Raw genomic sequence first — 18,203 nt, forward strand, 5'->3', positions numbered from 1 at the left:
AAAAATAAACAGATGATCCAGAAGATATCTACGCTTCTGGCTGGAAGCCAGTCTTTACCAGTTTAGAGCTCTGCCATTTAACATCACCACAGCCCCCAGGGTGTTCGCCAAATGCATGGCAGTAGTAGCATCTCGCTTGAGACTGCACAGATTCAGAGTGTTTACTTATCTGGATGACCGGCTCATAACCACTTTGACCAGACATCTGTTGATCAAAGCAAGCGATTGTGTACTCCAGTTGTGCGCTCACCTAGGCATTGCTGTCAGTATCAACAAATCTCGGCTAGAATTAACTCAAGTGCTAGAATTCATGGGAGCCTTGTTCCATACTGTATCGTTGGCAGCCTCCCTTCCCCTGCCATGGGTACAAACTGTTCAATTTCAAGTCAAAAAGATAATTAAAAATTCCTCACTGTAAGCCTGACTGATTCTGCAGGCTGTAGGGTCAGTATCTGCTGCCATAATTCTGGTTCCATTGGCAAGATACCATATGAGAGTTCTTCAGTGGACCCCGATGACTCAGTGGTCCATTCTGTACCAATCTTTGTCCACCCAGATCAAAATAACTGAGGCATGCAAAAGTTACTTCAGGTGGTGGATTTGCTCAGAACAGATTTTACAAGGCTTCCTTTTCATACTTCCTCGACTCAAGGCCATAGTGACCAGAGACGCAACCCAGTGTGGGTGGGGGGCACTTCTTGGGAAAGGTGGTCCAAGGTACCTGGTTCCCAGGAGAGGCCGACACGCATATCAATGTCCTAGAAATGAGAGCTGTTCTCCTAGCGTTGCAGGCCTTCCAAGACTCTCTCTTCCTTCAGGGACTGTTGCGATTGAGACAGCCTATGTGTCAGTAGTGTGGTAAATCAACAAACAGAGGAACCAGATCTTACCCTTTTTGTCCTGAAGCTCTGTGTGTGTGATAGTGTGTGATCTCATCCAGTCAATTTCTGATCATAACACACATTCTGGGGAAATCCAAGATGATAGCACACAAGTTGAGCACGTCCATCTTATTGCCTCCTGAGTGGTCCCTCTACAAGAAAATTGCAAAGAAGATATTCTGATAATGGGACAATCCCTGCTATGACCTCTCTGCATCTCCCCTCAACAAGTGCAACAGGTTCTTTGCCCTGATTCCCCCCACGGAGGAGTCACTGAGACTTCATCCTCCACGATTGGCTCCCTGGTCTCGTCTGTGCTTACCCCCAACTCCTCTAATCACCAAGTTTCTTCAGAAAGCATCTTGATTGAAGAGCACAGTCATCCTTATTGCCCACTATTGGCCTTGTCAGATTTGGTTCCCCTTTTGGCCTCATCTAATTCATCCTCCGTGGATCCTGGATCTATTTCCAGACCTTCTGTCTCACCCAACAGACTTGATTCACCCGGGCATTTTAGGCCTAAAGTTGACTGCATAGTTTCTCCAATTCCATTGATAAGTAGACAACCCTGGCTCTTCTCCCCTGTCCATCACATTCTTTTGTCTTCTCATAAAGCTTCCACTAGGAAGATTTACACAAGTAAATGGAAAAGATTTGTTTTTTGGGCACAGCAGAAAGACAGACCCTTTTCCAGTGCCAGTACCTTAAGTTCTTGAATTTTCGGCTACTGTTTTTAATGAAGGGGCTAGTTCCTCAATAGTCTAAGTACAATTCACTGCCATTTCTAATTTTCATATAGGAGTTGACAATTTTACCTTGGTTTCCTCACGACTTTGTAAGGCATTTATAAAAGGAACCTTTTTACTGAAACCCCCCTATAAAGATCCTACTCCACCGTGGGATTTGAATTTAGTGTTACAAGCTGACTTGGTCTCCCTTTGAACTGGCTGCAATGTGTGAATTAAAGTTTTTAACTTGGAAAACTATAATTTGGTAGTTACAACATTGGCTAGGAGAGTTTCAGAACTTTAAGCCTTATCTTTTAAACCTCCTTATTTAATTTTTCATAAAGATGGGGTGTCTTTACGAACCAATCCATCCTTTCTTCCTAAGGTGGTGTCAGGATCCAATATTAATCAATCAGTATCACAGTTTTCTTTCCAAATTTATCAAACAAAGGGGCATACATTTTACACTTGTTGAACGTTCACACACTTGGGCCTAACTTTTTGACTTCCTTCTTTGGAGGCTCACCGGACAGAACTGATGAACCCTCCATAGGAAGCGCTAGTCACTTAAGCCTCTGGTTCTCTAGGTAAATAGTTAAGGCAGAAAGACTACTGCTTAGCATCTTAGGGACAGATGCCTGACAAATTGCTCATGCCTTGTAATCCATCATGTGCAGACCCTAGACAGAACAGACACTGGTTGTGATTATCTTTATGTGGAATTTGTCTTCCACAGTGGCACTTAACTTTCTTGGATGAGATGAACCTCAAAAAATGTGCCGTAGCAATTAGTGCCCTGTTGGGGTTTTTTCTTGTATTCAGTTAACTGAAAAGAGCAGTCACTCTGAGATCAGACGAATAAGAGAAGATGGTATTCAGACTGGCACCAGGTAAGTTCTGAGATTGGTACATGTGGACGTCACTTTTATGTCCTACACTCCTTGCTGCCTTTGTGTGACATCCCACGTACCTTGCAGTAGTAAAAGTCTTTTCTATACTGGCCAGACATTTGGGTTGCCTAGGTGGAGAATCCCTCATGTTATGAATACTGCAACATAGAAGAAAAAGACATCTATGGTTATGGTAAAAATTTTACACAACTATTCTTTCTATCTGAAGAGAATTGAAAAATTCAGAAAATCATATCAGTTATGTGTCTGTTTTTCAAAATCAAGATTGGGGAAAGCCATTTACCAAAACAACTTTAGCTAAGTAGCTAATTGATTGCATTTCCTTTGTCTGCAAGAAACTGGGTTTATCTTTGCCAAAAGCCTTGAGGGCTCATTCAGCCAGGTCCATGCAACCTCATCAGTATTTCTATCCATATTGTTCATGGACGAAATTTGTGCTGCATCTACTTGCACTAATCCTCATACTTTTATTACTCATTACAAAGCTGATCTGGTCTCTAGGGGGAAGAGCAGCTTTTGGCACAACTGTACCTGGGAATATCCTTTCTTAGAGTCTACCTGGGATTCAGGTAACTGAGGACTGTGTCCCACATATTGAGGAATGCATGAAAATTGACAACAACAGCTAAAGAAGTTATGTACTCAGTGTAACATTCCATCTGTGTTGTCCATTTTCATTCTTCCTCAGCTGCCCTACCTCCAACCCCCTACCCTTTGTTTATGACTTCTGGAAGAATGAGATGATAATTTGGGAACCAAAGTTCCTGTTTTTGAGCTCCAGATAGTGACTTCTTTTATAACCATTGTTTCTTGCATTGTTATTTAGCAGTAAAGAGCAGCAAAGAAGATCTGATGTATGGGGGGGCTAGAGCATTATGGGTACGGGAGAAACTTGAGAGTTTGCAGTATCCACAAGCAGTAAAACGTGGCAGAGTTGGATCCAAGGATTGGATCCAAACCTACAAGTTAAAGAAGAATGAAAAATGGACAATGCAGATGGAATGTTATGGTGAGTACGTAACTGTGTGTGACTCGCATGGGACACAGCTGTGGTCTGTTTGCTAGTTTACGTATGCAATTAAAAACTGAATACAAGTAAAACACTGAAAAGAAAATGAATCACAATATACAAAACAGAATAAGGCAACAAAGCAATACAAATTGCAAGAAAGCAAAAACAAACTAACCTTTCCCTCACAGCAAGTTGTGGTAGTTGGGGTGAGCTTTTCCAGTAAGTCCTAATTACTAGGCTAAATTTCTTAATAGGATATTCTAAGCTTAGCCAAGTTCCCTTCCAAAGGTGAGAATCAAACACTGTACTTTATCTGTGAGTTAAAAGTATTAAACATTATAACAACCCGCAATCATTTAAAGTGCCCTTAATCTTTTCAGTAGGCGTCATGAGAACATTTTCATTTGTGAGCTGCCACTAACTCGTCAAAGGGTGACACACTCGATGACACACACAGGAGTGCAGCCACCCCTCCAACCTAAGGCATTTCTGGTGATTGAGCGTTGAAGAAGCATCAGAGGGAGGATATAATTGTAGATATTTTCATTTTGGTGTGTGGATAACAATGGACTCTGGGATAAGTCCCAGGTATCCATAGTTGGTGTAGCAGTCTGTCATATAAAGGTAGGTGGAGTTTTGATTCAGCTCTGGGAGCAGCTTAAAACTCCCCTATCTTCAAAATTCATGTGAAAAGATGAAATGCTGGGGTTAAGTATGGTTTATGTATGTTTTAGTGCCAGCATTGCTACATCTTCATTTTGTTGTGTTCTTTGAATGTTATAACCCATATCAGAACTGTACTTTTCACCTTGTTGTGCCTGTTGTTCTAGTCCGTGGTTGATCTTTCATAATTTGCAAAGCAGCTTCAACTGTTGCCTATTTCTGCCACAAATTACAAAAGGAATACAGGCTGTGTAATGGCTGTGAACTGTACCCAGCATTGTGATGTACCTGAAATATTTGCAAGTGTAAGGGATGGTTGCTTTTTTAGATTTTTATTATGTTTGTCTTGTGAATGCGTGACCCTTGTGACCACTTGTAAAGGAAGCCTTATTGTTCTTTCTCTTATATTGCAGGATTTGGAACAGTATGCCTCCAGCTATAGTGGCCTTATGAGAATTGAACGATTGCAGTTTATTGCTGACCATTGTCCCCAGCTACGCATTGAGGCCTTGAAGATGGCATTGTCATTTGTGCAAAGGACGTTTAATGTGGACATGTATGAGGAAATTCACAGGAAACTCTCAGATGCAACCAGGTACTTTTTGGAATGGACAACAGTTTGCTGTGTAAAGGTAGTTGTGGAGCAGACAGCATGCATATTTATGGAAACCACAGCTTACTGCAGTATGAATTAGGTGTAAAGGAGACTGTGAGCTTTGTGTGGCACAAGACATAGTACAATGGTCCTGGTTATGGACACTTAATGTACAGTGTCTTCATTTATGGCTTGGAGTAAGATGGAAGGTTAAATCTAGGACAATTTATAGTAACCAACTTATGGAATTTTATTTAACTAATTTCATAAAGCAACTTGTCAATATGAACCAAAATTAAAGAAAATTTGAGGTTTTTAGAACATTGTACTTGGGCTAGAGACATTGGGGAGATGTTAAAGTACATTAAATGCTTGCAGTAAAGAAGCATAATCCTCTTCTGGGGAGAGGGGGTCTATCTTTTGGGGAAAAGGGCTGAATTGAATATTTGTCCTAACAGCATAGCCTGACCTGAGGAATAAATGCCTTAATCATCTCCCTCTTATGTGTTTCTCTCATCTGTTGCACATTTCATTAGTTCTCACTGTCTTCATAATTAACTCTGGCACTGGTAGCTCTATGAAGAAATTCTGTAACAAACAAAATGCATTTTTTTAAGCTTTGTAATGCACTTGTGCTGTGATGCACTTTCCCTGTGTTATATGCACATGTATACACGCCCTTCATATGTTCATACTGTGCTTCAAATTAAAAAGTGTGCACTTTGGTGTATTCCTGTATGTTCTTTTATAGCCATTATATGCCATCCCTCAGTGTGGATTGTTCAAAATGTCTGTGGTTTAGAGAACAGTAACAGTAATTCAGAGGTTCTGACGTAGAATGCAAGGACACTCTGCCATCAGCTTTTTTGTTGCAGATCTGTTTAGCATCCAGCTGGCTTGTTGCTTTCCATGTTGCAAGAACACTTGCAGCAGTCCTGTTAGAGTAGCTCTGTGTTAGATGTCTGTTACAAGGAGGAATGGTGCAATAAACTGATCTCAGACATGGAACATCCATACAGTGGTCTTCTTAAACTGCAGATCTGGCCTTGAAAGACCTTTGCTACATTGGATAAATTGTTGAGGTTTCCTCTTCTGGTATTTCAAATTATGCAGAATTCTGAATAAACTTCCAAGTCCTGTGCTGGCAGCATTAGATTGTTGCACATCATTTCTGAGTAGAGTATATCATGTTACATGGCAGATTAGGAAGGTAAACCTATCCCTTGCTCTCTCCCCTTCTTTTCTGAAGCTTGCATCTTATCTGCTTCTTGTATAGTTTGGATTTAGATCCTTGTGCTTTTTGTTGACAGGTTGCACCACTACTGTTTGTATTTCTTGGAAAAGCCATAATTTGAAGAGCTACTACATGCCAGTGCTTCACTCTAGTTATCTGTAGAAGAAATTATGAGAAGCTAGAGGCTTATATCATTTAATTCTAGATGGCACCCTTATAGACTAGCCCAGATAAAGAAAGACAGAAAGATTCCTTTTTTGATCTGGGCCAAGGTGAGGTGACAGAAAAAGTTAACAAAGTGGTAGGGTTGCTGTAATCTAAAGCCGTCTCTTTTAAAGTCCATCCATCTAATAGCTATTAATTCCTTGCATCTCATGTACTTTAATATTAATATTTTCTGACATGAAGGTAAACAAAAGAAGTACACTTTTGGTAAACAGAATTGAGGGCGAGTATCAAGGTGTCAACACTGTCGTCCCTCCTGATTAACTGTCGAACACCATGAGAAAGTCAAGAAACTCATCACCATGTGGACCCATGGAGATTCCCCCGTGGATGGTCAAACAGTTGTTGATTAACTTGTGTTATTTTTCCTCACAGGTGCTCTGTTAATCCTTGGGGTACATATTTTGCTGATCAGGGAAGTCCTTTCATGACCTGGCAATGCTTTTGGCTTGTGACTCCTGAGGGATCATCTGACAGTGCTTGCCTGACACTTGCTTATGCCTGGCATCATGTATTCATAAGCTACCTCCTGCTTGGAGCCTATGGGTAGGCAGGTATCTTTTATTTCTTCAAGAGGGGTATCTGGGATACTAATGTCATAGTGTTTTGAAATGAACAAAAGTAGTTAACCCCACTGTCTTGTAGTTCCCCCTTTAGACATGTCTGTTTTTTTGGAGAGAGACACTGGCATTTAGGGAAGAATAATGAAGATTGGTTACCCCCCCCCCTGCAATAGAACTTGGCCTAAAAGTTGCCGTTTATGAGGTCTGGAAGCATCTGGGTTTTGCACCCTTTGTTCTTACGAAGGCCATTTCAATCTGTAGATTCCTGGTAAAGTAGAATGAAATTGTAAAGCTTCTCAAGGCAAATTTTTTTGCAATATTTACAGTGTGGTATAGTTATCTGAGACTGGAAACTTTTGTACAAGGTGGATTTTTGGCATAGATGGATAAAGCCCTGACTGTAACCCAGGTAACAAAAGATCAAATATCATTTTGGACACTGCAGGAGCTGAGTGGGGGAGGATGGGAATGAGTAGCTAATGCCAGCTCACCCATCAGTGGGAGGGTTTGTCCAAGTCTGTCTTTCACCCCAGCAGTTGGTGGAGGCTTGCAGGGACTAAAAACACTCCAAGACCTGGTAATGTGATTGATGTTACTAAGGCAATAATGGTAGGCATAAGTGTGTGGACTGAAGCATGCCCATCAGCCACTCAGTGGTGGGGCTAGGGTCATTATAAGCAGTCCAATAGCATGTATCATTCAGTGTGGCCAAGTATACAAAGCACGTCCATGGCTGCCTGGGTGACTGTCCTCTGCATTCGTCTCTCACCTTCATGCTGTAGGCTTCCCGTGCGCTAGGGACAATTAAGTTTGATGTAAGTGGGAGGCTTGATGGTCGACAGGCATGGAGAGAGAAAAAAGCAACCAGAAGGAAGTAATTCTGCACCACTTTGGCTGATCACTTGTAATCTGTGTGTGTGTCAGTGAGAGATTCCTTCTGAGCAGAACCTACACTTTTATTGAAGGTCCAGGGAGAAAAACTGCAACAGTAGAAGTTTTAGTGCCATAGCATAGTTAAGCAGTACAAACATATTGTGTAAAATAGTAACTACTTATATATGCAGTAACAGGTGTGAAAAGTCCACTAAATGTAAAAAGTCATTGTATAGTAGTACATCAGCAATGTGAGGATAATGCCGAATGGATGAGACTGTACTCTCAGTACATAAGATTGAGGAGATGGGAGTAGTAGGAAGTCTGGGAAATAGAGAGAAGGGTGAAGACGAGTAGAAAATGAAAAGGAAGCAGATGTTAAGAAAGCATAGCAGAGAAGTGATGAGGGTAAATAAGTAGTTAAACGTGTTGATATGGTATTACAACAGAAATTGATTGAAAAGAGGAAATATAAGGCAGCTATTGATACAGTTGCAGTTAAATAGCAGAAGATAGATCCTAGATGTTTTCCTGAATTGATTTGTTGCATTGAGGAAAGATGTTTCATATCTTGGTTAACAGCTTCGTTCATATCTTTTATGCAGTATTAACACTGAAAGGAGGAAGGATAGGTGTATGAAAGTTCTGCTTTAAGGAGTTATCTCAGTATTGGTTGAAGTGACTGGCATTTATTTACTAAACAGAAAGCAGTGAGATTGTCTGGATTTCTTTTTTTTTTATTTTGGGAGTAGGGGAGAGGAGGGCTTCCAGTGCTACCCATCAAGACTTGACCTCCTGGTTGTCCTACAGACCCTTTTGTTCCCTGGGAAAGGGCTGTTTAGCTTATTCATTCAGTGGGGGCAAGTTATGTGAAGTGAGGGTAGGAGTCATCACCCATTTACTGAGTGGTTGTTTTTTCCTTAAGCCCTGGCTTCGTGTGTTTTTTTCACTCACACTGATGCTGTTGGTGTACAGTGCATTTGTATGGGGTAGTCTCATACCTCCAGAGGAAGTGTAATCAAGTAGCTTTGTTCCCCTTTGCAGACAGCATTCCTCATGTGATCCCTGGCCTTCGCCACTGATTCAGCCATAGAGTGCATGCTTCTTTCTTCTCCCTGAAGAGAGGCAAGCAGGCCTTCTCAATTTTTCTCTTCCCTTTCATCAGCTCCACCTGATGGCCAAGCCACAAATTGAACTCCTGCTTTATAGTCTGTACTTTGTACCTCTATGGTAACAAAGGTTTCCGAGAGCAATTCTCAGATGGTCATAACAAGGTACTGTTTAAATTTAGTGAATCACTCTCGGGGAATACAGTGATGGATCCTTAATGGGTTGATGCGTATTTATACAGGCTTTTTAAGTGCTTGCTGCACTTTATGGAGACAAAAACAGTTAAAGATCTGTTGATCTATTGGAACATTAGAGAAACTCTGGAGGCTGGGGAGTAAATATGTTCTGGCTATTGAGAGACAGTTGTCAATTGTGATAGAGGAAATTTTGGAACAGTAAGGCTATAATACTTAGAAAGAAAAGGCAAAAGTAAGAGACAGGACTTGGGAATTGGTGACAGCAGAAGGAAACCTTTTCTGGAAAGAGGTAAACTACCATAAAAGAGGTGTCTAGAAGGCATCTTTAAAAACATTAACTTGTGAGACAGGAACAGGAAAGACTTTTCCTAATTTAACTTGAAGCCTAGATTGCAGAACACATTCACAAAAAGATATGGGGGTGGTAGTGTCTTGGGAAGAAGCAGCTAAATTGAGGCAGTTGTCCAGGTAGAGGTAAATGTGAATTCCCTAAAGTATGCAGAAGGCATTTCTGCCATTTTACGTAGAAGTCTAGTTCATTCCTGGATTGTGTAATGATTTAAGATATAAAAGGTCAGTTTGTCATTGTTCATATCCAGGTGGAGATGACTTAGACCTATAACTTTCTTGAAAGTGTGTGTGTGTACTTTGCAGTCCAAGAATATTCATGGATAAGTGTTAGCGAGTGTATTAGTACATTCTGCTGTATAGTTCCTCAGTCAAACCACTGTACTGACGAGCTCATCACCAGGAAGGCAACAGCTGCATAACCCTCTCCAGTAAGTCCCCCCCCCCCCCAAACCACATCCTATTTTGAGAAAAACGTAAGTCTGTAAAATAGCATACCATTGTCTTTCTTCTGTACCTAACCCCAACTTTAATATTATATCCTTTTAAGAAATTCAGGGTAACTTAGATAATGTCTACACTTGACTTACTTTAACAGTATAAAGTAGAGTGACTGTGCAAAGTAACACCTTTTCTTAAGGTTCATTGATTGCTTTCTAATCCTCTGTCTGCAGAGTTCAATTACCCATTGGCTATCCTCCTTCCCTGTAGTCTTTACTCCTCCCCCCTCCAGCTCTTTTTCTATATTGGATTGCCTGAGATATTATAAACCCAGGGAGCCATTTTGTTCCTTTTTTTTTTCTTTCTCCAAATCCCACAACAGTTTGTCTCCCCTGGCATGTTATCATCCTCATGTAAGTTCTTGCAATCAAGGTATGCTGTACATTGTGATTTAATACCCAATTCTTTAATACAACAGCTTATACTATCTCTTTCTGTTTTTAACACTGCAGGATGCCTTTAGATATTTCTGCTTAATGAACTACTGTCACATATGCACCTAGATAGGTTCTGTTTCCTCATTTACTGTTATAGAGCTAGAAGGGTTTGTTTGTTTCTTTCTTTTGACTTTTCCCGGTTAGGGGTCGCCACAGTGGAACTCCGGTCCACTAATGATTGGGAGTAGATTTTGACGTGCTGGCTTGCCGGGCCTAGCGCACAACCTTCAACAAAGGAACGCCCATTCATGCATGTCGCCACACAGAAGACGCTGTAACTGAGAATCGAACGGGCAACGTCTGACTGTGAGGCGACAATAGAGCTAGAAGGGTAATTTCACATATTACACTGAACTACTCATCCTAATTGACACACTTGCACACACAACACATGATTTTCATTTCTATAGCTTTAGTATGTCTTTTAACTTATTTTACTAGGCTGTAACCTATCTTGATACTGTATGGCCTTCCCCTAATTGTTGCAGCTTTACCAGAGCTATTACTTACTTTTCATAGCACTACCATTGCTGATGACTGGTCACATGGCGTGTGCTAACTTATCCTAATGCTCTCTCACATTTTTTTGTTCATTCTTCTTTCAGTAAACCAAGCCTCCCATTGGGACAGGTGGGTCTCCTCCCCTATAACAAGACGTGGAAACCTCAAAAATACCTCACTCGCACACTGGGCACCCACGGACACTGTCCTCTAACTAAAGAGACTTAAAACTAATGTTGGTATCTAACTTCCAAGTGTCTAGACAGTAAAATACCTTAACTGCAATTTGTGTCTCTTGGCTTTTCCCGGTTAGGGGTCGCCACAGCGGAACTCCGGTTCGCTAATGATTGGCAGTAGAGTTTTATGTGCTGGCTTGCCGGGCCTAACGCACAACCTTCAATGAAGGAACGCCCATTCACGCGTGTCGCCACACAGAAGACGCTCTAACTGAGAATTGAACGGGCAACGTCTAACTGTGAGGCGACAACGCTACTGCAGCACCAATACCTTAACTGCACTAAATTAAACAAATGTTAGTGAGTGTATTAGTACATTCTGCTGTATAGTTCCTTACTCAAACCACTGTACTGACAAGCTCATCGCCAAAAAGCAACAGCTGCATAACCACCCCCCCAGTCAACAGTCTGTTTTCTTTTGAGAAAAACTTAAATCTGTAAAATAGCATGCAACTTTCCTATTGATCTGTACCTAACCCCAGCTTTAATATTGTATCCTTTTAAGAAATTCAGGGTAAAATTAGATAATATCTACACTTGTCTTAATTTAACAGTATAAAGTAGAGTGACTGTGCAAAGTAACATAACTTTTCTTAAGGTTCACTAATTGTGAAATGCAAGAGGATTAGAAAGCAAACAGTGTCACAAACATTTTAAACGTGTATTAAATGTAAACTGTCCCATTAATATTAGCAGCGGCTGTCAGCTGATACCATTGCTCCACACCTGCAGATAATCTGATTCTAGTCACCAGCAGTATGTTTCTTATTGCACAGTAGACTATTCATGGTCAAACAGATGTGCAGTAAGCATTTCTGTTCCTGTGCTCACTCCATCTAAGTTTCCTTTTACTTTTAATGGCATTCCACTCAGTTTTAAAACCCTACTTTTAAGGAACATATCCTTTGGCTTTTTCACTGGCTTTAATAACTTACTGATTGTTTTTGAAGATGGCTGCAAAGAGGGTCCAGGTTGGACCCGCTCTGTTTGCCCTCACTTTCCTTGGGCTCACTCCGATCCCCTACCCTAGACCCATTGCCATCCACCCTACGTTTCCTTACATTTATAGCTATGCAGACTACACTCACATTCATCTCTCAACAAATCACACCACTTCCCACCAAAATAACAACATATCTCTAAACTATCCACTCACCAAACACCACAGTTAGACTCATCCTGTACTCGAGCAAACCCCACCCAGCAACACCCACAATGTCCAACACTCTGCATAATATGAACATTCTCCATTTTATTCATAATATTAATACTACTTAGCTCAGTCACATCACTTATAAATAAAGCAGCCATACCCATCTACACCACTACAACATCCTCCACCAATATCCCAACAACTAAAGCATTACTGAAATATCTGCCTGCAACGATTTTACTATTCTTTCCCTTACAACCCCAACAGCAAAATAAAAACCAACAATACCACCAAAACCCCTTCTTCCTACACTAAATACATGCCAAAAGACTAAATGCAACCCACTGCAAACTTACCGAATACTGAATTTAATACAAAGTGATGATATACACCCAAACCCTGGACCAAATGTACAACCTAACTCCAAGTCCATCAACTGTTTACTCTAAATCTAAGAAGCTTATTCAATAAAATAACTCCCTTGCATGCTTGGCTAGAACAGTACAACCCAGACATCTTAGCCCTAACAGAAACCTGGCTACACTTTTGAATAAAAGATACTGAAATTATACTCCCCTAACTACACCATCTTTAGACTAGATAGACTAAAAAAGAAGGGTGGAGGGGTAGCACTCTTGTATCTATCCAGTTTCAGTATAACTCCTTACCCACACAAACCACCCAAATTCCTTAATGCTAGAATATTAATAAATCCACTAACATCTTAACTGTTTTAAAAAAAAGTCTGTCTCATAAGTCTATATTCCTCCACAAAACAATATATCAATCCTAGAAGACATACTGTCGTGGACAGCTGAAAACATCAAACTAGAAACCGTAATCTTAGGAGATATGCGTATTAACGTGCAAGCCATCACTGTACACTCTCCAAACACAAATGTAAACCTCTTCGGGTTTAAACAACTAATCATTGAACCTACAAGATACAACAGACTTCACTAACCACTATACCCTTGATTAGATCTTTGTATCCCACCCAACCAATTTCTCCTCCGCAGGTACACTGCCAAATTCACTAGGCAACCATCTTCCAGCCTTTGCCATCAGAGCAACCACCCACCTCCCAAAAGAACATACCATAAAAACAGTTAAAAATACCACTAGACTTGGGTCAAGAAACAATCGACAATCTGCTAAATGGGATAAACTGATCACCCCTAAAATTACTACCACTAAATAGTATTGAACAGCTTCAGTTTCCTAAAAAATGATAGTCTGGCCCCCATACAAAGAGAGTAAAGAAAACAAAAACCCCATGGTTAACAACCAACTGCATTGACCTTATGAAGCAAAGAGACATAGCATGGAACAATTGGAAACAAAATGGAACCCAACAAAATCTCCAAGCTTATAAAATGATGATCTTCGTGTTTCATTGTTGCAGTCATCACATTTGGGTTTTCTGCTTGCAGAAGCCCTCAGTTGGCCTGATTAACAAAGTCTTGGGTTCTGCGTCAGTTGCTGTCTCTTCTGTGATGTCAGGTCGTCAGGGGTATAAAACATGCATCCGACACCATTACATCAGTCTTTCTTTCCGTGTGGTGCCCAAAGCAGAAGCAGTTCACAAGTGCTGGTCGGCCGACTCCTGAAATTTTCGTTTTTGAGTTTCAGAACCAAAGTCTTAAACTAAAGCTGTGTACCTCGTTGGAGAAACTTTTTCTTCCTCCTTACCAATGTCAGTAAAAGTTAATAATTGCATTTCTTGTGGAAAGCAAATACCTCGCAAAGATTTTCATTTGTACTGTATTCCTTGCCTAGGCCCTGACCACGGCGTACCTTGCTGTCAGTTTTGTGCCTTATTTAACCAATGCACTATCCATAGTTGGTATATTTACGCCTCTAAATATTTCAGTTCTTGGTTCAATTATCCAGATATGTCGTCGGTAGGCTATCTGACTACCGGCATTCCGAAAAAACGCAAAGATAAAGACAGACAAGCTGCCTAAGTCCAAAGCTGCTGACGACGCTTCTCCTAAGCCAGTCTCCAGTTCGCCGTTACTCAGTGAGGCACTTTTGCATCCCCTGATACCCGCTACTTCTGATTCGCAGGCCTCTACTGAGACCCATTCGGAGTCCGGAATGCCATGAGATGCTTCAGCTGTGGAACCTGCGGATGTCTCTACCTTGGATGGGTCCGGAGCCGCTGTGCAGGCACCGGCTTCTGAGGGTGTATTCAGGCCTACTGACTTGCATATTAAACCGACACCTCCTTCTTTTTTAAGGCCTAAACCTTGAACCATGCCTAGAAAACCGACTCCCAGACCACATGCTCAGGCCTCTATGCCTAAAAAAACAAATGATAAGAATGGCTGAAGACCTTATAACTTTAATCAGGGGAAGCCAACCATCCTGTTCTAAGAGACTTAGGACTAAATTGGCGTATGAATCTTCTGACCAGGATACTAATATTTCTGTTTCTTCTGATGACCTTGGATATTCCCTTATCTACTTATGAGGATTCTGATGCAGAGGACTCTATTCCCTCTGCTTCCCCCCCAGAGGATTTCTCTTTTGGTGAAACCTTGCATACTGGGAAAGCCAGGATTTCTCTGATTCGAAAAAGAGGATTAGGGACTTTTTACTCCTGCCTCAACAGAGGCCTTTAGCTATCCCTCCTGTACTAGACATCGTTGTTGATGCCTTTTCAGAATCTAGTTTGGCCCCTGATTCTTTGCCTCCTGCTCCCAGAAAACCTGACCGATATTACAGGGTTCCTGATTCACACAAGTTCCTTTTTAAAAATCCTATTGCGGATCCTGAGACTATTTCACAGGGACCCAAGGGCATTAAGGCTTCTACTGCCAAAAATCCTACCGCTTCTGATAGAGACTCCAGGGCGCTGGATAGATGGCGTAAGAAGGTATACACTTCTGCAACCTTGGCCATTAGGGCCTTAAATTGCCAGTTTTATATGTTATATTATTAGCAGCATATTATTGGATTGCTTAAACAGAAAATGATGTTGATTCCTGACTGTGCTGAAAATAAGGATTTACAGGATTTAATGCATTCTGCTGAACCGGTTGGAAAACGTACATTGCAATGTGGGATGTCCTTCAAGGATGCATCTGCAGTCCTTACAAATGGGGTTGTCCTGTCGTCAGGCAGCCCCTCGGTCGGCCGGATTCCAAAGTCTGGGTCTGGCCTCGGCTGGTGTCGCACTTCACCCGACGTCATAGCTGCAGTTCTTCGGGTATAAAGGCATCAGCCGACGCCATTTTCCTCAGTCTTTCTTGCCGCGTGGCGCCCGAAGCAGAAGCTGTTCGCAAGTGCCGGTCGGTCAGATCCAGAGATTACTACTACCGAATACTACTTCAAAGACTTCTAAAAAGCTAAGTACCCCGTTGGGGACACTCTCTTGCCTCAGCCGATGTCAGAAAAAGTGAATAACTGTTTAACTTGTGGGAAACAAATACCTCATAAAGATTTCCACTCTTACTGCTTACCTTGTTTAGGCCCAGACCACGACGTAGCAGCTTGTTTAGCCTGTGCTTCTTTCAACCGACGGACGCTTAGACGTCGGTCGGAGTTTGCTGAACAGTTTTTCGGCTCAGAATTTGCGTACATAATGCCGCCGCGGTTAAGCAAACCGCGAGTGTCTCGGTTTCGGCCGAAACCGAGCAAACAGTTCTAACTTCAGCCGAATCCATGACTACTACCGAGGCCCCTTCTAACCTGGTTGAGTCGGCCTCTGAAATTCAACCTGCTACTGTGGTTTCACAAGAACTTTCGGACACCATCCCTTTGGATGTTTCAACCCCTGCACGTGGTGCTGCTAGGCTGCCTGCAGCCATGTCCATAAAGGCCTTTGCCAGGGCTAAAGCAGCCAAAACTTCTAAGTCTGTGCCTGTTAAGCCCCCCTCTCACAGGCCCAGTTCCAGTTCCCAAATGCTTACTCTGGCAGAGGATCTCATCTCTTTAATAAGGGGATCCCAAACTCATCCAGACAGGGCCTCTCAACCTCCTCCAGAAAAGAGACCTAGAGCAGAGCCCCCTGAGCCAGTGTCCTCAGATGATTCTTCTGATGATTCAGACAATACAGACCATCCAGAGGCTCCTTTTTCTACTTATGAAGACTCCGATGCTGAGGAATCGATTCCTTCTGCCTCTCCACCAGAGGAATTTTCCTTTGGGGAAACCTTACATGCCATGAGAGAGCAATTTCAATGGCAGGGCAAGATTTCTCAGACTCAAGAAAAGGCTTAGGACCTTTTGCATTTACCACAACATAGGCCTTTAGCTATACCTCCAGTTCTTCCTGTTGTAGATGATGCATTTAATGATGCTTGCACTGCTCCTGACTCTTTGCCTCCAGCCCCTGCTAAGCCCGATAGGTTTTCCAGGGTCCCGGACACACATCACCATTTATACAAGGCTCCTTTTGCAGATCCCGAGACGATCTCCCAGGGGCCTAAGGCAGTAGCTTCGACCTCAGTTAAAAACCCTCTCCCTCTGAAAGGGAATCCAGGTCCTTAGAGAGATGGGGTAAAAAAGTATACACCTCTGCTACTCTCTCAGCTAGGGCATTGAACTGTCAGTTTCATATGATCCAATACCAGGAGTTTATGCTTGATCAGTTAACTAAGAAACTGTCCTCTGATGATTCTTTAGATAAGAAATATGTTCTAGAAATGGTGCATAACATTCAGCAGGTTAGTAACCATTCTTTAAAATGTGGCTATGATGCACTGGAGGCTTCCTTTAGATCAGCCATGACTGGCACAGTTATAAGAAGGCATGCATGGTTGAAAGAACAGGTCTTGCCGGATCATGTTAAAGCAAAACTATTAGATGCTCCTATGGATAAGGTCAGTTTATTTGGTTCTCCTGCTCAGCAGGTACTGAAGAAAATGGAAGAGAAGGCAAAATCTGTACAAACAGTGAAAGATTTCTTACAGGTTCAGCCTTCAAGGTTTAGCAGGAACTGGCCTTCCAAAAATTGGTCCTTTCCAGACTCCTCTAAAACACAGAGAGGCAGGAATAGGCGTTCGAGAGGCAGAAATCAATCCAGAGGAGGCGCCTACAGGGGACGCCAGTGGCAAGGTAACAACCAGCGAGGCACAGACACAACTACTACCACTGCAACAGGACAATCACAGTGACTTGGCTCTGGCACCGCCTACCAGGGAACAAATTGCAGCACCCTTAGGCGGAAAGTTAGCCTTATTTTCAAAAAACTGGCACTACATCACAAGAGAAGTGGATTTTGCAAACTATAGACCAAGGCTACAGGTTTCATTTCCATACTTTACCAGGAAAAAGAGGAATGCCAAACCTACCACCAAATCAAAAGACAGAAGCTCTAAAACAAATAGCTCAATTAGCAAAGATGAGAGCTGTGGAAAGGGTACCATCTATGGAACAAGGAAAGGGATTTTACTCCAGACTCTTCCTGGTACCAAGAAAAGAGAAAAATTGGAGGCCTATACTCGACCTGTCCGCTTTAAACACATTCATCATTGTTCCAAAATTCAAAATGCTGACCCTACAGCAACTTCTTCCCATGCTGGGCAAGGAGTATTGGCTGGTGACTCTAGATCTCAAGGAGGCATACCTGCACGTCCCCATACGACCAAATTGCAGAAGATACCTCAGATTTCTTGCAGGATCAGAGCATTATCAATTCTCAGCATTGCCCTTTGGCTTATCTACTGCCCAGATTGTTCACTTAAATGCCTGGCATCAGTAATCGCTCACTGCAGGCTTCAGGGAATCCAAATATATCCATACCTGGACGACTGCTTGATACAAGCGGACAACAAAAACAAGCTAACAGAACACTTACAAAGAGTCATTTGCTTACTGCAAGCCCTGGGATTATACAGTCAATATAAAAAAATCAAGACTGATACCATCCCAAAGAATAACCTTCTTAGGTGCAGAATTGGACACAGTAAAACAGATGGCATTCCTAACTGCAGAAAAACAAGAACAACTTCCTCTCTACTTCTTGGCATTAACAAAGCAGAACAAACTAACAGCAAGGAAAGTACTGCAGGCCTTGGGCTTCATGG

General features: G+C 42.0%; 1 protein-coding gene across 3 annotated transcripts in view; it reads left to right on the forward strand.

Moving 5' to 3' along the window:
• Nucleotides 1-18,203, forward strand: part of GPS1 (G protein pathway suppressor 1) — a 2,619,406-nt gene that overhangs the window by 274,680 nt on the left and 2,326,523 nt on the right. For all 3 annotated transcript variants that reach the window (XM_044068228.1, XM_044068227.1, XM_044068226.1), the window contains exon 3: nucleotides 4,609-4,790. In XM_044068228.1, the coding sequence (XP_043924163.1) occupies nucleotides 4,609-4,790 (182 nt within the window). The remainder of the gene's footprint in view (nucleotides 1-4,608; nucleotides 4,791-18,203) is intronic.

This window comes from Protopterus annectens, chromosome 4.part0 (assembly GCF_019279795.1).
Source record: "Protopterus annectens isolate FY-2018-M chromosome 4.part0, PAN1.0, whole genome shotgun sequence".
NCBI lineage: Eukaryota > Metazoa > Chordata > Ceratodontiformes > Protopteridae > Protopterus > Protopterus annectens.